The sequence below is a fragment of the Rhipicephalus sanguineus genome, chromosome 4, assembly GCF_013339695.2.
Source record: "Rhipicephalus sanguineus isolate Rsan-2018 chromosome 4, BIME_Rsan_1.4, whole genome shotgun sequence".
NCBI lineage: Eukaryota > Metazoa > Arthropoda > Arachnida > Ixodida > Ixodidae > Rhipicephalus > Rhipicephalus sanguineus.
The window spans coordinates 33,823,744-33,842,216 of record NC_051179.1 but is presented as its reverse complement, the minus strand read 5'-3'; the positions used below and the strand labels follow the sequence as shown (position 1 = coordinate 33,842,216).

Below are 18,473 nucleotides of genomic sequence, written 5' to 3'. Positions count from 1 at the left end.
GCCCAAGGCCTTCCACCAATGAGCGTTGCGTATGAGGTGTCTCATCCAGTCCTGGACAGTCCGGGACGACAAATCTAAGAAAGAGAGAGAGAGAGAAGAGGGAGAAAGGAAAGACAGGGAGGTTAACCAGAAGCAGTCTCCGGTTTGCTACCCTGCACGTGGGAAGGGGAAAGGGGATGTAAAAGAATGAAAGAGAAGAAGAAGAGTTTGTGACGACAGCACGCGACAAAATACAACAACAACAAAACAAAACAAAACGAAGTCATAACCGCAGTCCAAGTACTACACAGCACCATTTTCTTCCAGCAGTCACAGTTTGACATTGAGTCCGGTTGCGTGGAGAAACCGCAACAACGCCCTCAGAGCGGCTCGTGCTGAAGACCGGGTAGGCCAGGGCCCTAGGATTTTGTTCTCCGTGAGAGGGCGGTTGTCCAGCTGGCCTAATGCGGCTGAGAGGGCCGTTCTTTCGGAGCTGAAGCGGGTGCACTCACAGAGAAGGTGCGCGACTGTTTCGCTGCACCCGCAGACTTCACACGACGGGCTCTCAGCCATTCCAATAATATATGAATAGGCATTTGAGAAGGCCACTCCAAGCCATAGACGGACCAGCAGGGTATAATCACGTCGTGATAAGGTGGACAGGATGCGTAATTCAATATCAGGGTCCAAGGCATGCAGCCGTGCACTTGTAAATGTAGATGATGACTTCCACAAGTCCAACGTTATGCGACGAGCTAGCACACGAAGTTCTCTTGCGGCGTCCGATCTTGACAGGGGAATGGTGACACTGCTGACACCGTCATGAGCGGATCGGGCAGCTGCATCCGCTTGGTCATTTCCCTGAATGCCGCAGTGACTAGGCAGCCACTGGAATACTACTCGGTGCCCTTTTTCTATTGCTTCATGGTGGATTTGCCTGATTTCCGCGACGAGCTGCTCATGTGCGCCATGACGTAAAGCGGAGGGTAGACTTTGGAGGGCTGCTTTGCTATCGCAGAAGATAGACCACGAATTAGGTGTCTGCTCCATGACAAATTGAAGAGCAGCACGGAGCGCTACTAGTTCAGCAGCTGTAGTTGAGGTTGCGTGAAACATTTTGAGCTGTATTATGATAGCTCTTGCTGGAATTATTACGGCGGCGGTTGAGCTTGTAGTCATAACTGAACCATCAGTGCAAATATGGGTGTGAGCAATGTACACCTCGTGTAAATACAGTAGTGCAGCCTGTTTAAGGGCAACCGATGACATTCTTCTTTTCATCGTAATTCCTGGTATGGTAAGGCGCACTTCGGGTCGATGTAGGCACCATATAGGCGAGGATGGCCTTGCTGCAGGCGTATAGTTCGATGGCAAAGAAGTACTATGGGCAGCAATAATGCGGCTGAATGTTGTATGCGGCCTTTGTGCAGGTAAAGATGCGAGATGGTGCGAAGGTACCCGGGCAAGGTGTCGAATATGCACCCTGAGGGTATCAGTGGTTACGTATGTTGACACAGGATGGTCTCCTGCAATGACAATTGTTGCCGCTGTAGACGCACATTTCGGAAGACCGAGGCATGTCCTTAGAGCTTGAGCTTGCAGGCCCTGGAGTGCATTCAAATTTGTTTTGCAGGTATTTCCCATCACAGGAAGACTGTATCTTGAAAAACCGAGAAATAAGGCATTGTAGAGCTGCAGCATAGACCTTACTGATGTGCCCCACGACTTTCCACCCAGAAACTTGAGAAGGTGCGCTATGGTAGCCAGCCGTCTCTTCAAGTACAAAACGTGTGGCGTCCATGATAAATCGCGGTCGATGATTACGCCTAAAAAGCGGTGCTTCCGGTCGTGGACAACTGCTTGCCCATTGATCGTTATTGTGTACTGCCGCATTGTCTTGCGTGTAAATGCGACAAAGCAGCACTTCTCCGGTGACAGTTCTAGATTTTGATTTTTCAAGTACAACGCGGTCAGCGTAGCTGCCTTTTGTATCCGGACTCGTAATTGTAGACGTGTCACTGCAGATGCCCAGATGCAGATGTCGTCTGCATATATAGATACATGGACTGTATTGGGCAAACATTTCGTGAGGCCGACGAGCACAAGGTTGAATAGTGTCGGGCTTAACACACCACCTTGTGGCACTCCACGTCCTGCCTGATGGTAAGATGTGGCGCCTTCCTCAGTGACCATGAAAAAACTTCTACCAGTCAAATAGCTGCGTATCCACTCGAATGTTCGGCCGCCAATTCCGACTTCAGTCAACCCTACGTTGCGCTGTCTGGTGTGCTGCTCTGGCTTCGCTCAGCCCTCTTTTTTTTTTTTTTCGCTTTTACAGTCGCACAAAAACCAAGGTCACGAGACGATACAAACGCGTATAAGCTCGTGTTCTGTCACATCGTCATATCTTTCTTCTTTTTTTCAAGTTGCCGCCAAGTGTTCATGTATCACATGCACCAGCATGCGTACTTCACAATCCTTTACTTTTGGATTTTTCGAGGGCACTTTTCAAGTAGGAAACTCATTCAGCAGGTGTACGTCCTCAAAGTTCATCTTGTCGCAATGATCTATGACGTCTTCCTATTGACGTTTCAAGGGTGTTTACGAAGGAGCTGCTCGAGGAGTTGTTAGCTACTTATCATAGTGGGCTTGTGCTGCAAGCATCGCAGTTACTGCGCGAGGTCACGACTCGTAGATTTCTTAAGGTGTTATCAGATAACATTGTCTATGTTTTTGACATTAATCATGCGTTTCCTTTCACCACTTCCTTTCAAATACCAAAGGCCGAGGAAATGATTAATGACATCAAGGCAGCCTTCTTGGAAATCCTCATGAACGTTGACTGGATGGACAAAGAGACTCGAGAAGTGGCCAGGAAAAAGGTGCATCTTTTCTTTTGTTCTTCGCATCTTTTCTTTAACGTGTGCTTTGAACTTGCAAGATGCATTGTTAGAATGCATCTTGCAATATGTTATAATGTCTCTTTGCAGCCTGGTGAGCTCGCAGCAAAAGCATCTCATAAACTTACAGTATATAGCTCTGTGCTAACATCGCCGTGAAGGCGGCAATGTCTAGGTTAAGAAATCGAATCATCGCACTCAACCTATTCAAACATACTTAGGCATCTTACACACGGAGAAGGTTTATTAATCTCGAAACTCGTATTACATTCTGATTTCATTGCGTGTACACTGAAACCTCGGTGATACGATCACAGCTGATACGAATTTCGGGGTGATATGAATTTTTGTTGGTCCCGGCCAAGGCCCATTGGCCTGCAGTGTAATGGAGTACGGTTGTTGCGAACCGATTTTCACCCAGCGTGTTTTGATACGAACATACGCTACCGCCCACGAAGAGGTGCTGTGCGCGCGCTGTCGCGGAAGACGTGCCAAGCACGTGCGAGCGCGGGAACACAAGCGTGGGCATGCGCGCCGCACCGCCAAATCGTCAGAATCACGGTGTAAGAAAAACGCTTTTCTTACGGTCAGAATAAACCTTCAGAGACGCGTCACGGCCTTCGAGATTGTGTGTGCGAATCTTTGAGGCTCTTATGTGCCTCCGTGCGCCTTCGCGTTTAGATTGCAGATGACATTAGCGCCATGCTTTTTTTTTCTAACGCATCGACGCGGGCTGCTGTCGTTGTACTGTTTTTACACGTGCCTGCCTCGTGTATTAGACATCCTATGAAAGGTGGACGAGGACCGAAAGAAGGCGAGGACAGTCTTGGCGAAGGAGTCAGGCCTCACAACGTCAACATGCGCGACCGTTGAGGTCGCACTTGTGCGGGCCGTAAATCTACCAAAAAACATCCCCAACACCTCCACGATAACAAAATCATAACACAGGACCGTGGTTCTGTAATTTTGTGGCCTTGATCCATCGCGTCAAAGCGCTTCTTTCGTTACTTTCGCTGCAGTACTAGGGTGTCATGCAAAAATGCATACTAAAATTTGGAAGGGGGCTACTGTTGTCGCGGGTCACAACTCACCTGGTTCATTAATTAAATACGCGCGTACGGGCCGTATATTTACGAGCGCTGGTATGATTGCCGACATCCAAAAACTTAACCGACAATCATTCAGGCTTCTTCCTGACGTCGCTGCGGCCTTGTAAAACAATAAATGAAAATGTCTGCCAGCTTTCTTTTGTCGCATGCTAATTTTCCATGCTTTCTGGTGATACGAATTTCGGATGATACGAATATTTTTGGTGGTCCCGTGAGATTCGTATCACCGAGGTTTCACTGTACATTACAGGCCGAGTTTATGACTCAGAAGATAGGGTACCCTGAATTCATATCAACACCAGAAGAACTGGACAAAGAATACGAGGTAAGCACCTTTATGTGCGAGTGTTTTGCTCCCGACATTCGTGAATAATAACCATAGAGGCTCAAAGATCCCCCTTTTCATTTAATAAAGTCCCACTCTCTCTCTTTCATTCGTAAATAGTAATCTGCTCTGTTACTTGCATGCGCAAATACTCAACACTTCATGCGATGTGCTTGTTTATTATTATAAAAAAAACTACAATAGATAAAGTTCCCTAAGATTGTCTGGCGACGAACTGTCGAAATGAATCGTTTGCTGGATTTATGTTCCCATAACTGAAATTTTTATTTTTAGACGCTGCATTTCTTATATTTTACGTTAGGCCACGACTTAACGAGCAAATGAACGTAACTAGAGCGTATATTCAGTCACTTGCAATCGGAAGTCAAGAGGTGGGCACTCCTTGAAAAAAAAAATGCAAGACAACCATAGTTCCTCTGACGATGATATTATTGTCTCAGGTAGAGTTCAGACCCGACACGTACTTCGAAAACATCATCAAGAGCCTTCGCCACAGCGCACTGAAGATAGAAATGAAGCTCAGGAACGGCGTGGACAAAAACGAGTAAGTACGTTGAAATTGTACAATCCGAACAGTGATATAGCGATATATCAAACGGCAAGCGAGACCTAAGCAAACATGAAAATTTTGAAACGCATGTCAGTCGGTTCAGTAAAGCACTCATTTGGGCTAGCTGGTTCATGCTAAACAATGGTTGAGGAGCTTCGCGCTGCATAGGCGGTACAGAAAATCAATCACGGGAGGCACGGAAAACACAACAGGAACGGGAAGCCAGTTCAGGTGTCACTTTTCCCTTATCTTTATTAACAACTCTAATGGTTTGTGACTGCGACGCATTGTACACTTCCCAGCACGTTCGCTGAAGCAGCTTTTGTGACTAATAATTTTCAATTTTTTTTTACGTATAGGTGGATCACCTATCCCGCTGTCGTCAACGCCTTCTACACGAGATCGAAGAACTTCATCAGTAAGCTTATTTAATGAACTTTTCAGATTTGTTCTTTGATGACGACAGCTGCGTCATTCTACTTCTCTGTGTATTTCGATTTACTTTCGCGCAGGCTTTCCGGCCGGGGTACTGCAGCCACCTCTCTACCACCAGCATTACCCCAAGTACGACCGCACTTACTGTTAAATTCTCGCATTCCTCGTAAAAGCTTGCAAAAGCTTGCGGCGAGTGTAACAGGAGCGTTATTATAGGCTTTATTTTTATACTGTAGCAACAACTCAGGGAAGCTATAGTTGTTGACTTCACATTTCCTATGGTGTGTCAAGAAGCGAATGAAGTGAAGAATATAACGCTTGATATCTTACGGCTCGTAACTGATTTACTTTTGTTGCAGAGCGTAGACCTTGATAATATGCTTATTTGCGCTTTTACTTAGGAAATAGGAAAGAGGACATTGATACACGATAGCGTACATGATAACTAGAACATCTCCTGTAAAGGAAGAAAGCTCTGAAAAAATAACAAAAATGCGGGCACGCACAGTCGGCATTGTTATTTATAAACCCAAAAGAACTGAATGCTGCCCCATGGCCGTCGTGCTTGTAGATTGCGAGCTCTTAAAATTCCGCACCCTTGAGTACGATCACTGGGTTTAAGAAGTGCCCGAGTGACTTTGTCCTGCCTCCCTCTAATGAGCTTTCGAAACGTGGTCAAAGTAGGTTCGGCGAACTAGTACGGAATAATGCTAAAGACAACATGCAATGAAACTGCCAGTTAATATGTTTTCAGAGGACGTTAACCAATTGCTTTCTCGCTTAGAGTTCCCAGAAACGATATGACCCTTTTTCGGCATGCAGACTGGGTTTATTCAAATGTCGTTCCATTTGGAGGTGTTTTACTGCTAGTTCACACTAACAGTGTAAAGGAACGATACTAGTAAGCCGGAGCCGAATTCACAAAACTTCTCTTTCGTAAGTACGTTCTCCCAGAGGTCATCCGGCTTCGCTAATATGTCCCGTATCGTGATTGGCTGAAATATTCTCTTGCGACACTTTTTAGCGTAAGACGTTTCTTTTTTTTTTTTGTGAATACGGGCCCTGATTTCTACCTGCGCGTGTTAACAGCACCGGAAAGTCGGTGCATTCGCATCAATGTTGCTTGTGCGAATTTGATGTGAAACTTTTGGTGAATTTGACGATGCCGCCTTTCGAGAACAATGTGCAATTGGGGCCCTTTTGATGAAGGAGCAGAAAGCATATTTCTCGTTAAGCAGAAAGCTCAAATACCCTGTTCACACAGCAAGGGCATGTGCTAACCAAGGGTTTAAATACGGGCGTAACCACAGGAAGTTGACCGAGATACGGATCGACACTTTCATAAAGGATATAAAAGTCCACGCAGGCAGTCTAATGTAGGTGGCATGTTGTAAAGTGCGCGCATTATTTTACATAGAGTGAACATATTGAAAGTGTAAATGCCCGAGAAAGGTCGCGTGAGTCACGTGTTGTTATTGTCATTTGTTATTCAAAGGTCCGTCAATTACGGCGGCATCGGTGTTGTCATCGGTCACGAGATAACCCACGGCTTCGACGACAAAGGTATGTGCGCGATTTATTTATTTATTTATTTATTTATTTATTCATTTATTTATTTATTTATTCATTCATTCATTCATTCATTTATTTATTTATTTATTTATTTATTTATTAATTTATTTATTTATTTATTTATTTATTTATTTATTTATTTATTTATTGCATAATGGCAATATCATTCTTGTAATTCACAGTCATCGCTTATGCATCGCAAACATCACACGGATGTGAGATGCTAACAGAGAGCACCTAAACATGTTTTTAGGGATTGGCTTCAAATCGCCTACGCTGTATTCAATATGCCTCGTGGCTTTCCGGAACATTCTTAATGAAAATTTTCATGACGTGGTTTGTGTCATTTTATGAGAGCACTTTTCGTCGTACTTGTTCCAGGACGTCAGTTCGACGAACACGGCAACCTGAAGCAGTGGTGGAAACCTGAGGCGCTCAAGTTGTTTCACTCCAAGGCGCAATGCATGATCGATCAGTACAGCCGATACGTTTTGCCTGAAGTCAACATGGCCGTAAGTGATGACCTGGCTGCGTGCTGTGACTGTGCAGTCTTCAGTACAATACACTATCCTAAGTCGCGAATGTTCTGGTCAATACAGAGTCGGCATGAAAGCCGTGCCGCAGGGAAAAAAATATTTAGAAAGCAGGGCCAGGACGATGTGCCTTAGACATCCTGGTCACAACTATTAGACGTCCGGATTTAAAGCATTTTTAACGACTCGATTTTGAAGAAAACGTTGGTGCCTTTAGATGGCTTCGGCTACTTTCACCACATTGGAGACAAAATGAAATCACAAGGTGTACCACCTCAAGACATCTAATACACCCAGGTAGCATACACACAAAGAGAGCTCAGCGCATGAGTCTGTAGAAAAGATAGCCAGACAGAAGACGCAAAAGACAGACGCATTTTCACAAATAAAAACACGTGCTTAAATTTAGGGGTCCGCTAAAACATTCGGAATTTCCCATTTTGGTGAGACGAACAATTGATTATATACTCATTTACCATCCAGTGAACAACAAAGTTATCTTGCCTTACGTTATAGGATAAGATAGTCACTGCGCCCACTCTAGTGACTTTTGCTAGGGACTGTAGCTTACTTGCAGCTTGCAGCATGTTGGAAGCTGCGAAGCACTCACATGCACTTACCCGCACTGAAAGGAGTTCAAAAGCAGTCGAATGTATAGCTCACGCTAAAACGCTAAAACGAAGATTGGCGTCTTAAGAAGAAACTATCTACTTGGTACATATCGCAAGATCTCATTGAGGGCAATTGTGATCAAAGTCTCTGACTTGCGGATCTCTTGCATTGTGTTCAGGTCAACGGTGTAAATACCCAAGGTGAAAACATCGCTGACAACGGAGGCGTCAAGCAAGCGTTCAAGGTAAGCGGTGGTCATAGGCGTGCGCAGAGGGCCCCCCCCCCCCCAGTCTTCTAAGAAGAGGTGGGCGCATAGTCGGCCCCATACAGTGACTTAATAGGGAGGGGGGGGGGGCACCGCGATGAACCTTCGCCCACCCTGAAGGGGAACCCTGCGCACGCCTATGGCGGTAGTCTTCCATCTCTTTCCAATTTAACAGGCAGCTAAACGAGGCTATCCAATGTAACTTTATTTACAAGAGTACAGTATCCCTCAAAATATTAAACAGGCTAAACTGTAGCATAAAAACATTAACATTGTGTAAATTATGTACTTCATGCAGATGCAAAAAAAAAAGGTACTTGCGAAAATAAAAATACTAAACTTTCCACTTATTATAATAACAAAGATGTTCGTTCCCGTAAGTCTTGCCAGCATCTTTCCACCAAATGAGTAGTTGAAAACACGTAGCGCCACGTTTTAGAGAAATACTGACAATAATTCAGCTGTACCTTAGACAAGACACAAAAAAAGTCACAGTTTCGCCGCAAGGGCGAAGCAATGAATGCGATAGCAAGAAAGTAATGCTATACGAATTGAGGCTCGCCAACAGATACTCTCAGTTTGAACAGCGCTCGTGTTGCAAAGGCGGCCGAAGCAGCGAAGGAAAATAGCGTGCTTCAAGTGTCGAGCTGTGACACTTGATAGTTCGCGCTCATCTTCTGTTTGTTCGTTTAGCGGCGTCCCTTGAGGTCGAGTGACTTTCGTGCGCTCCGTAGCATGAGCGCGGACATCACGGTGAAAGCGTGAAATATCCCTCTTCCCCTCACCACGAGAAAACCGCGCGAGCAGACAGCGGAAGGGCAAGGTTCTAACTGCGCAAATATAAGAAGAAGCGAGCGAGCGAGCGAGCGAGCGAGCTCGCCGACGACTTTTAAATGCGCCCGTCGCGCTCCTAGCGCCATCTCGCTGGTAATCAAGAAACGCTTATAAGCGCCTGCCGTCTCTGAGTCCGTCCAGCGGCAAAGGGTGTGTATATAACGCTCGCCGTTAGCTACGTGGAGGATCTGCGTTTCGTGGCGTAGTGGTTAGCGCCACTCGCTGCGGAGCAAGAGGCCCCTGGTTCGATTCCGCGCTTCGGAAGCATTTTAAGTGCGAATGCACTTTATAAGCGACCCTGTGTCCGCCGTCCCATAGCAACGGCGCGAGCAGAGGAGAGGAGCGTCTGTAGCAACGGCGCAGCGACGTCACGCCCCACGTGACTGCGCGCGCTCCGCCCTCCGCTCCGTGGCTGCGCGCGCCCCGCGCATTGCCTGTGGTGATGCAGGCCGGCGGCGAGACGCCGAACGAAAGCGTGCGAAGCGAGCCGAGCACCCCGAAGCCGATCTGGCGCGGGGACGCGCGATGCGCGAGCGAGCACGGGCCCTCGAATTCGATTGGCCGGACGCGCGCTTCAAGCGAGACTTCCTGGACCGCAGCTTCGGATATAGCTGCGCGGTGTGCGATCGACTGTGGTTCGACAACAACCTGAGCCCCATCTCGGGCGTGCGCAACGCCGCCAACAAGTTGAACGCGTTGCGGGTTCTTTGGAACGAGTTCGGAAGACAGATCATCATCATCAGTGAAAGTGCTTTGCACTTAAAAACGGCCAGACCTCCGTGGGTCGGCTGGCGCGTGCTCTCTCGCTGCCGTCTCCTTCGCTCGGCTCTGCAGTTTAGTCGTGCGCGCCGCCTCATAGCATCAGCCCGTGCTTCGCACTTCCTCATACTCCCCTTCGGGGAAATGCGGGGTTTTTTCTGAATTATTTTTCTTTGGGGCTTTTATATATATATATATATATATATATATATATATATATATATATATATATATATATACGGTTCATGACGACGGCGACGGCAAAATTCAGCCGAGACTGTCCATATAATTGCTATCGCAATAATATGAGAATTTATGAGTGCAAGATTGGGCTCTCAGAACACCTACGTGCATCCAGCACACACAGCAGATGGTGCCAACATGCTGAGGCGCATCCAGTACGGCACCAAGGCGTTGGACTGGGCTAGTTGGTACATAGTCACAACGGATAAAACCCGCGGAAAACACAGGACATAGCGAAAAATTCGACGGGAATAGCTGGCACTTACAACTGAACAGAAAATCGCGCTTCAAAGGCTTATTTAAAGCCACCGGCAACCACTTTGCGCATGTGTGAGCAACCATGCTTCGCCTAAAACGAAAAATCAATCGAAAAACTTAGCTAGCAATAATCGCCTTCAGAAAGATCATCTCTTTGCCAGACAGATGCACTGACGTGTCACTGACACAGTCATTACCCCGTTTCTGGGACGTGCTGCCCAGTACAGCAGCACGTCCGAAGGAAAGGAAGGAAGGAAAACGGGAGAGAGGAAAGACAGGGATGTTAACCAGTTTGGCATAACCGGTATACTACCCTGTACAGGGGGAAGGGATGGGGGAGATTGAGAGAAGAGTAAAGAAAGAGAGAAAGCACGTCCGAGGCACTTCAATAACTACTAGTAACCACTACATAACGCAGTTACCTCTGTACTATAGGTACTGAAACATGGAGGCCAGTGCCGTAATGACCGACTTGGAGGTCCCATTGCAGAAGGGTTGATAGGCGGGCTAGCTGGTATAGAGTCATTATGGAAACTTGTGTCACGCTTTCCCGCTCTTTCTATATCTCGTTTGTTTGCGCTGCCAAGTTTCCGTAATGGATCCCATTGCAGTGCTTAGTTTCGGGACCTTCTTCTGCATACGTTAATATTCTAATGCGACAGCGTTAAAGAGCTCGTTTCGCAGAAATTCCGGTGTCGGTGTTGGCGTCGTTGGTTGTGAGCGAAAAATCATCATCCTGTCCGTGACCGAAAAATCGAGAAGGATCCAAATAAAATAAAAGAATAAAAATATTCGGTCCGAGTGAGAATCGAACCCAGTCCGTCTGCGCGGCAAGCAGGTGTCCTACCACGATCCACGCTATTGCTTGAATCTGCTTCGGATAAAAAAGCACTATATAACACTTTATGAATTTCATGTAGTGAAAGGAGTCTCCTAAACGCATGCAATATTGCTTGGCAGAAGCGTAGAATCGATCATGTGAATTGCGCAACGAGCGGTTGACGGTTGCAACGAGTGGGAAGGCCCACCCAATTCAATGCGTTCAGACATATTTATTCATCATCAGCTGCAAAAGCATCAACAAAGTGAGCAGCTGCGTAGGTTCGTGTGTTGCCTTATACGGACGCGTAGTGGGCCCTTCGCTGATTCGCAGAAGAAAGAATTATGGCGTGGTGGGCACTGAACAACCGTACTTGCAGTACGCATTCTAGGATAGTTTGAAACGGCTAATGTTACGCGCACAGTCATTCGTTTCTTTACGGCACGGCTGAGGCATGCACCGAGAACCGAAGGTAGGCTAGCAATTGAAAAGGCGATGCGCACGGGGCCCGATCACGCTATCGCGTTCTACTTTTGAAGGCGAAGCTTAAGCGTCCTCCAAGTTGGTTTTTTTATTGCGATAGCAATTATATGGACAGTCTCGGCTGGTTTTTGTCCGTCCCCGTCACCGCCGCCGTCATTCACCGTATATGTATAAGTATGTATATGTATACAGGGTGTCCCAGCTATCACGCAGCACGATCTAAAAAAAGAGGAACGGCGTTACGCGAATCAAACCTACAGCATATTGTTCCTAGCACACTAGAGTAGCCACTGCTATTTTTTTCGTTAACGAGGTTTAATTAATTAGTCATAATTATATTTCTAACTCGACAAGTACTCGCCTAATAGTCAAAATATCAATGAGGCGTATGTAGGCATGTTCAAATGGCATCTAACTGCGCTACTTTCAACAACGTGCTAATTGCGCACTCATTTTTTCCGCTTGATCAAGAAAGCCCGCGAAATATGAAAAGTGACACGTGACTAGAGTGTTGCGCGCGTCGGGAACCAGCGCCCTCAAACAGGCTCCCTATGAGGCAGACAGTATCAAGGAAAAAATGCAGAAAGAAAAAAAAACGCATCGCCCTATCTGCCACTCCCCGGCCTAGAAACGCACCGCTTGTCTTTATAGAGTCAGGCCGTAATCATAACACCTGCCGCGTTATCAATGAGAACAGTCGGCCGTGAGATATGGATGATTGCGGCGTACTATCGAACGGATTGAATCCCAGCGAAATTGCATGCATATCGCTGGCGCCCGACCTGTACCCTTGCCAAAATGCGGAACGCTGTCTTTCGCAACAGGCAACAGGCAAAGCGGTTGTTTGCAGTAAGCTTATTTGAGGGCGCTGGTTTCCTTTGCGGGTGGGAGCGTAGTCACGTGTTATTTTTCATATTTAGCGGGCTTTCTTTATCAGCCGGAAAAAATGAGCGCGCAATTAGCACGTTGTTGAAAGTAGCGCAGTTAGATGCCATTTGAACATGCCTACATACGCCTCATTGACATTTTGACAATTAGGCGAGTACTTCTCGAGTTGGAAATATAATTATGACTAATTAATTAAACCTCGTTAACGAAAAAAATAGCAGTGGCTACTCTAGTGTACTAGGAACAATATGCTGTAGGCCACGAAACGCCGATCCACTAGAAAGCTAACGGCGAGCGTTATATACACACCCTTTACCGCTGGCAGGACTCAGAGACGGCATGCGCTTATAAGTGTTTCTTCATTGCCAGCGAGATGGCGCGAGGAGCGCAATGAAGGTAAACGAAGGTGATTTCGCTCGCTGCAGCGGCCGCGTTTTCGGAAGGAGCGCGCTGTTCAAACAGAAATAAGTAACAACTGCGACGTTTAGTTCGCGCTCGTCCTGTGTGTACCTGTTCGTTTCGTGCGTCCTGCTTTATGTTTCAGCAGTGCGCTTCAAGTATCGAGCTTTGACGTATGATAGTTCGCGCTCGTCCTGTGTGTGTTCTTTTCGGGCGTCCTTTGGGCTCGAGTGACGCTCTGGCAATTTAGAGCTGCTTTCCGTTCTTCGCGTACACATTCCAATTTGTTGCTATCGCATTCATTGCTTCGCCGTTGCGGCGAAACTGTGACATTTTCTTGTAACTCTGTCATTGCCACCATAAAGATCTTATTCTTTAAAACAAAGAATACTGCCGACACTTTGAAATCTTTTCTTCTGCACGATCACTGTTTCCGCTGTAGTTCAACAACGAACCGCCATTTTTTTCCTGTCTCTCTGTCATCTGTCTATTCACTACTCCCCCTTCTCCTGTGTAGGATAATGAACACGATGCTTCGACAGCTAATCTTCCTACATTCATCTCTTCATGCACTCTATATCTTTCTCCGTCTCCCTCGTTCATTTGCCACGCTGATCACAACGTCTAAAATTCACACTGACGTGCTTACCGCGTAGCATGTAGCACCGCTTGCGCTAAGCAACGTGCTCCGCTCGCTGTGCAGGCGTACAAGAGCAGCGTGGAGCGCTGGGGTCCCGAACCGCACCTGCCGGGCCTGAACCTGACGCACGACCAGCTCTTCTTCCTCACTTACGCCCAGATCTGGTGCGGCACCACGAGGCCAGAGCACGCCGTCAACACCATCCGCACGGGAAACCACAGCCCGGGACGCTTCAGGTATGCAACACGATGATGCTCCTACTCGATATTGCTATTCGCCTACTTGTATCGAATTATAAGAGATTTGTCAGTTGGGACAGTTGGAGCAGATCATTCGTAATGGTTCTGAGCGCAAAACATAGACAAGGGACAAGAGCTGCGTCTTCGTTCTCTTGTCTCTTGTAAGTGTTTTGCGCTCAGAAACGTTATGTATAGTAAGAGGCTTTTCGGCAAGAATGTTCCGGTTAACCATTTATGACAGCGTGAAAAATTACGAGGTTCGCCTTTCCCTATTCTTAAAGACTGGTGTTAGCATTAGCTTTTGCTCGACATTCACTGGACCATTTGTGTGTGTGTGGTTTCAGCAGCGACCAACAACCGCGCACTGCGGATAAACTGGGCCACTCGTGCCTTGGAATTGCTCTTCCTGTAGCGCTCTGGAGCATCCGTCCTTATTTAAACGAATAAGCTATGCAAGGGGAGCAAAATAGCACTTATTATATGCAAGCAGGTTGTAGATTGAAACGTACTCACGAAAACGTGGTAATCATAGAAGCCAATGCGTTCGTGCCTCTGTTCTTTTAGTGTCCTAGGCTATGACGCTATACAGCCCTTTCTGTACACTTCTTATGCAAAGCTAGATCCACCTGCAACTCACAATATCCTCCTCCTTTTTCTCCTTCACACAGGGTGATCGGTGTGGTGTCCAACTCGGTCGACTTCGCCAAGGCCTACCACTGCAAACCTGGCAGTCCCATGAACCCAACGAAGAAGTGCGTCGTCTGGTAGAAGAAAACCAGCATACCGAACAAGTCTGCAAACCAGAACATTTCCGCCAGGAGCTATCCCGCGAAGGCTCATCGCGCTTCTGACCGCCGTCGCGGCGACGAGGATACGTCCTGCGGAAGTTTTGTTTTCACGTCGACACAGCTGTCCAAAGCTAGCCATCCCACGCACGCTTTCTCCCACCTTGACCGCTTTCCCGGTCCTCACATCATCGCAACAGAACTTACGCGCGGTCTCGCCAGAACCATTCAGCGTTTCTAAAACGACGAAAAAGCGTGGGGCTTTCCATTCGAAGCAAGGCGCTGCCGCAAATTGTTATTCGACATGAAAGATGGTAAGGCGGGGAGGCACAAAAGAAGAGAACCAAACACACGACGTTTGCGTTGTTTCTACACGCCATATTTTCTTTCATGATGAATCATTTCAAATTAGCTCAATTATCTTTTGACCTAAGCTTCGTTATCGGACTCTTCTCCATTCACCGGCCTATAATCCCATCATGGTACCCCTTATAAGTTTGCACATTTTCGCATACAGAGGCAACAGTCGGGCAACGGCGTCTAATAATAGTAACAGAAGTGCAGGTTTGGACGTTCGTGCTATTTGTCATCAGAAGCACCTGACATGCAAATTCACCACCCCACGTCATTTATGTCACCACAGACACGACTGTTACGCTTCCTTAAACGTGAAAATGCGTACACTTATAAAAGTTACCTTAGCGAGAGTAACACATCCACCACGACGTTTTCTGGTGTAGAGAAGCGACAATAATTCGCTTGCATAAATGACATCACGACCACCATCCTGCAGAACCAAATGCATATTAGAAGGCAGTGCTCACGTCTTGACGTTTTATTTCAGAGGAAGCAAGGAAGGAAGGAAGAAAGGAAACGGAGAGGGGAGTGCAGTGAATAGTGAACGAATGGGACCTCGAATAGTTCAATGTGCAAGAAGGAGCATAACAAGACAGCTTATTAAATTAAGGTTACCTGTACATACAGGTATACTTGTGCTGACATCAAGGATGAACTTCCGAGTACACGAACTTGTTGTAAGGATCCCGCAGACGCTAAAGATTAGGCAAACCACATGACGTCATGGAGCTATACCAATCAATGACGTCGATAACACCAGCATTAAGAGCAGTATGGGTTGTGGTGAAGTCATGCACAAGGCAGTGATCGATGTCTGCGCTCGAGGCAGGAGGAATAGGTCGAGCTTGACCGTCAGTGGGAGTTAAGGACGCTTACATGGCGGTTCTTGTTCGTGATCCTAGCTCCTGGTTTTAATTACCGGTGATTCCGTTGTCCCATTAATGAGGTCTTTTTTCTCTCTCTCTTTCTTTTTTTACCTGACTAGTGAATACAAACCTTGCAAAGGGTGCCAAAGATACCTCACATATTTATTTAAAATGAAAGGAAGAAAAATAAGCTGCCCACAAGGAAGGTTATCTGTAAATCACAATTGTAAGATAACCATTCCGAAAGACAATTTCGTGTTTAAAGACGAGGCTGGATACCAGCGAGCCTTCCGCGATATTAACCAACTACAAATTCTTGTTTTCTTTTTTATGTGGCTTATTTTGCCAACTCAGTATTTGTTTTATCGTACTGGCGTAAATCAACGTTGCGGTTGTTGTTGTAAGTTTAAACGTCGTGTCTCCGACTTTGTTAACATTGTTTTGTTGTTGTGATGTCATTTGCGACTTGGCGTGCTGATACACCTAGTCCGTAGGTTGAGTTGCATACTTGAAATGAATGACAGAAGAAAGAAAAAGACAGTGTTAATAGCGTTTTTCTATCGTTAAAATTGGACTTTATACGAGACGCGTCGTCGTCGCCTGTGAGATCACTTTCTCAAAATCTGCTTTCGATGAATTTCTATTCACTCTTCTTTTTTTTTCCCACTCCCCCTTCCCCAAAGTAGGGTAGTCAACCGGTCTTCGCCCTGCTTAACCTCGTCTCTCTCTCTCTCTCTCTTTTACACTTATGTAGTCGTGGGTTCGACTGAATGCCGTATGGCTAGGTCACACACGTGAACGAGTGATCCCCACCGTTACTGAAACGTCATTTTATTTTTACTTAGGTCAGTGACCTGCTACTTTCCCCGTTCTTTTTTACTGTGTAAATCACATTTTCCCCTGAAACTAGCAGTAGTAACGAAAGAATGTAGTGATCCTGATGCTGAAAACGTATTGCTATCGGTTGACGTGCGTTGTTATACGACATTACATTTTCTTTTATATATATATATATATATATATATATCTGAGGTTCATCAAAGTTAGTGGCAGCAATCCCAAAGACCACGGAACTTGCCTTTCTAGTTAGCTCTCCGGTGTCGCCACAACATGTGTACGTTTCTTTTCCCGTCTCCCTCAGTTTCCCGTTTATTTTTTTTTTTGTTTTTTCGTGCTGTCATCGCGTGAAATTGCAAGAGAAGCATTCTCATTTTTTATGTCAAGAAGTTGCGATCCAGTTTTTGTTGTTTTTTGTTGTCATTAACTCGTTCTCGCGTTTTTGTTATTAAAATACGGATCAAAATCGCCTGTGTTACTCGACATGTCGTTATCCTTTTACATCTCTGAATAGGATGAAGGAAGATATAAGTTCATGCACGTAGGCACAACCACCTGCATAAATGTCCTTTCACCAAAAAAACAGCGCCTATAGAAACCACGCAATTCATCACCGCTAGTTCTGTCTTGATATTTTTATCATTTTGTTATTGTTATCCACAAAATGCTTTAAAACTGTCAAATGGTTTCCCCACCGCGTTTCTTCCTCCTACAGTCATTAGGAAGAATCCCCCGTTTGTTACTAGCACAGTCAGAAGTCATGCAGAAAAAAAATTCGAATGACATTTTTTACGTAATACGTGCTGTTAAGACGCACGGAGAGGTGACACGTTTGCTGATCTTACACAGAAATCATCATGAACCCTATTGCTTGCGCGGTATCCACTTCATCCGCTGCATATGTGCTAAGAGTTTTCTTTCTTTTTTTGTTTTTTTTTAACCTCGGCTCGCCATACTGCCCAGTGCTCAGCAACCCAAACGTTATAATCTACCAACATGGCAGCTAACGTTTCATAACGGCTTTCTACGAAAGCGAGAACGTTGGTCTCTCATTGTGACACCATTTGGACGCCAGGCGATCACCCAGAGCTCACAGGCGATGCCAATATGCGCCGGCTGCAATGCAGGCCAGCTATTGCGTTTGAATTGCTGAACATTGTACATATCGCGTTCACTTGTATCTTGAAACAGATTGCCGGTAGATTAAACTTTTTAGCGTCGTATAAAGATTCGTTGAAGTGGTATAAGACAAGAAAAAATGTTTTAAAAAATTACCCCTTCCCTTAGCACTAATTATAACGCAAACGTCACACAAACAGCGAAAGCGAGGATATAGTTATCACGCTGTGCGAGATGAACGAGGGAGTCATTCCAACCTTTACATCTGTAAAACAGTCATCACCACGTACGCATGCAATCATTATATATACCTGCGGAAGGTATACACGTACAGTCATCCACGCGCTTTACAACACGTGTTGAAAGATTCGTTAAGGAACCTTGTTTTGGTGTGTACCTGTTACCTTCTTCACGTGGAAATAAAGCGTTTGATTTGTTGAATCAGTCTGTTGGTGTTCTCGAAAACAGCCACTTCTCTATTTGGACACTGTCGGAGAGGTTATGGTCCATTCAAGCTGTTCAGGTGAGCAGAAATTGGCAACTTATTTTTTCGTTCTTTAGTGACAAAGATATCGCATTGCACAAGTTCGAAAATTTTGCCAAGTTCACGTTAATTCTACTTCAACGAAACAAAAGGACGTTGTT

General features: G+C 45.9%; 1 protein-coding gene across 1 annotated transcript in view; it reads left to right on the top strand.

Annotated features, from left to right (window-relative positions):
- Positions 1-18,269, top strand: part of LOC119389740 (neprilysin-4) — an 84,893-nt gene extending 66,624 nt beyond the window's left edge. The window contains exons 13-22 of the mRNA XM_037657111.2: positions 2,763-2,861; positions 4,239-4,313; positions 4,775-4,878; positions 5,244-5,302; positions 5,397-5,448; positions 6,815-6,882; positions 7,273-7,403; positions 8,215-8,280; positions 13,689-13,861; positions 14,533-18,269. Of these exons, the coding sequence (XP_037513039.1) occupies positions 2,763-2,861; positions 4,239-4,313; positions 4,775-4,878; positions 5,244-5,302; positions 5,397-5,448; positions 6,815-6,882; positions 7,273-7,403; positions 8,215-8,280; positions 13,689-13,861; positions 14,533-14,632 (927 nt within the window). The 3' untranslated portion in view covers positions 14,633-18,269. The remainder of the gene's footprint in view (positions 1-2,762; positions 2,862-4,238; positions 4,314-4,774; positions 4,879-5,243; positions 5,303-5,396; positions 5,449-6,814; positions 6,883-7,272; positions 7,404-8,214; positions 8,281-13,688; positions 13,862-14,532) is intronic.
- Positions 18,270-18,473: the final 204 nt, after the last annotated feature.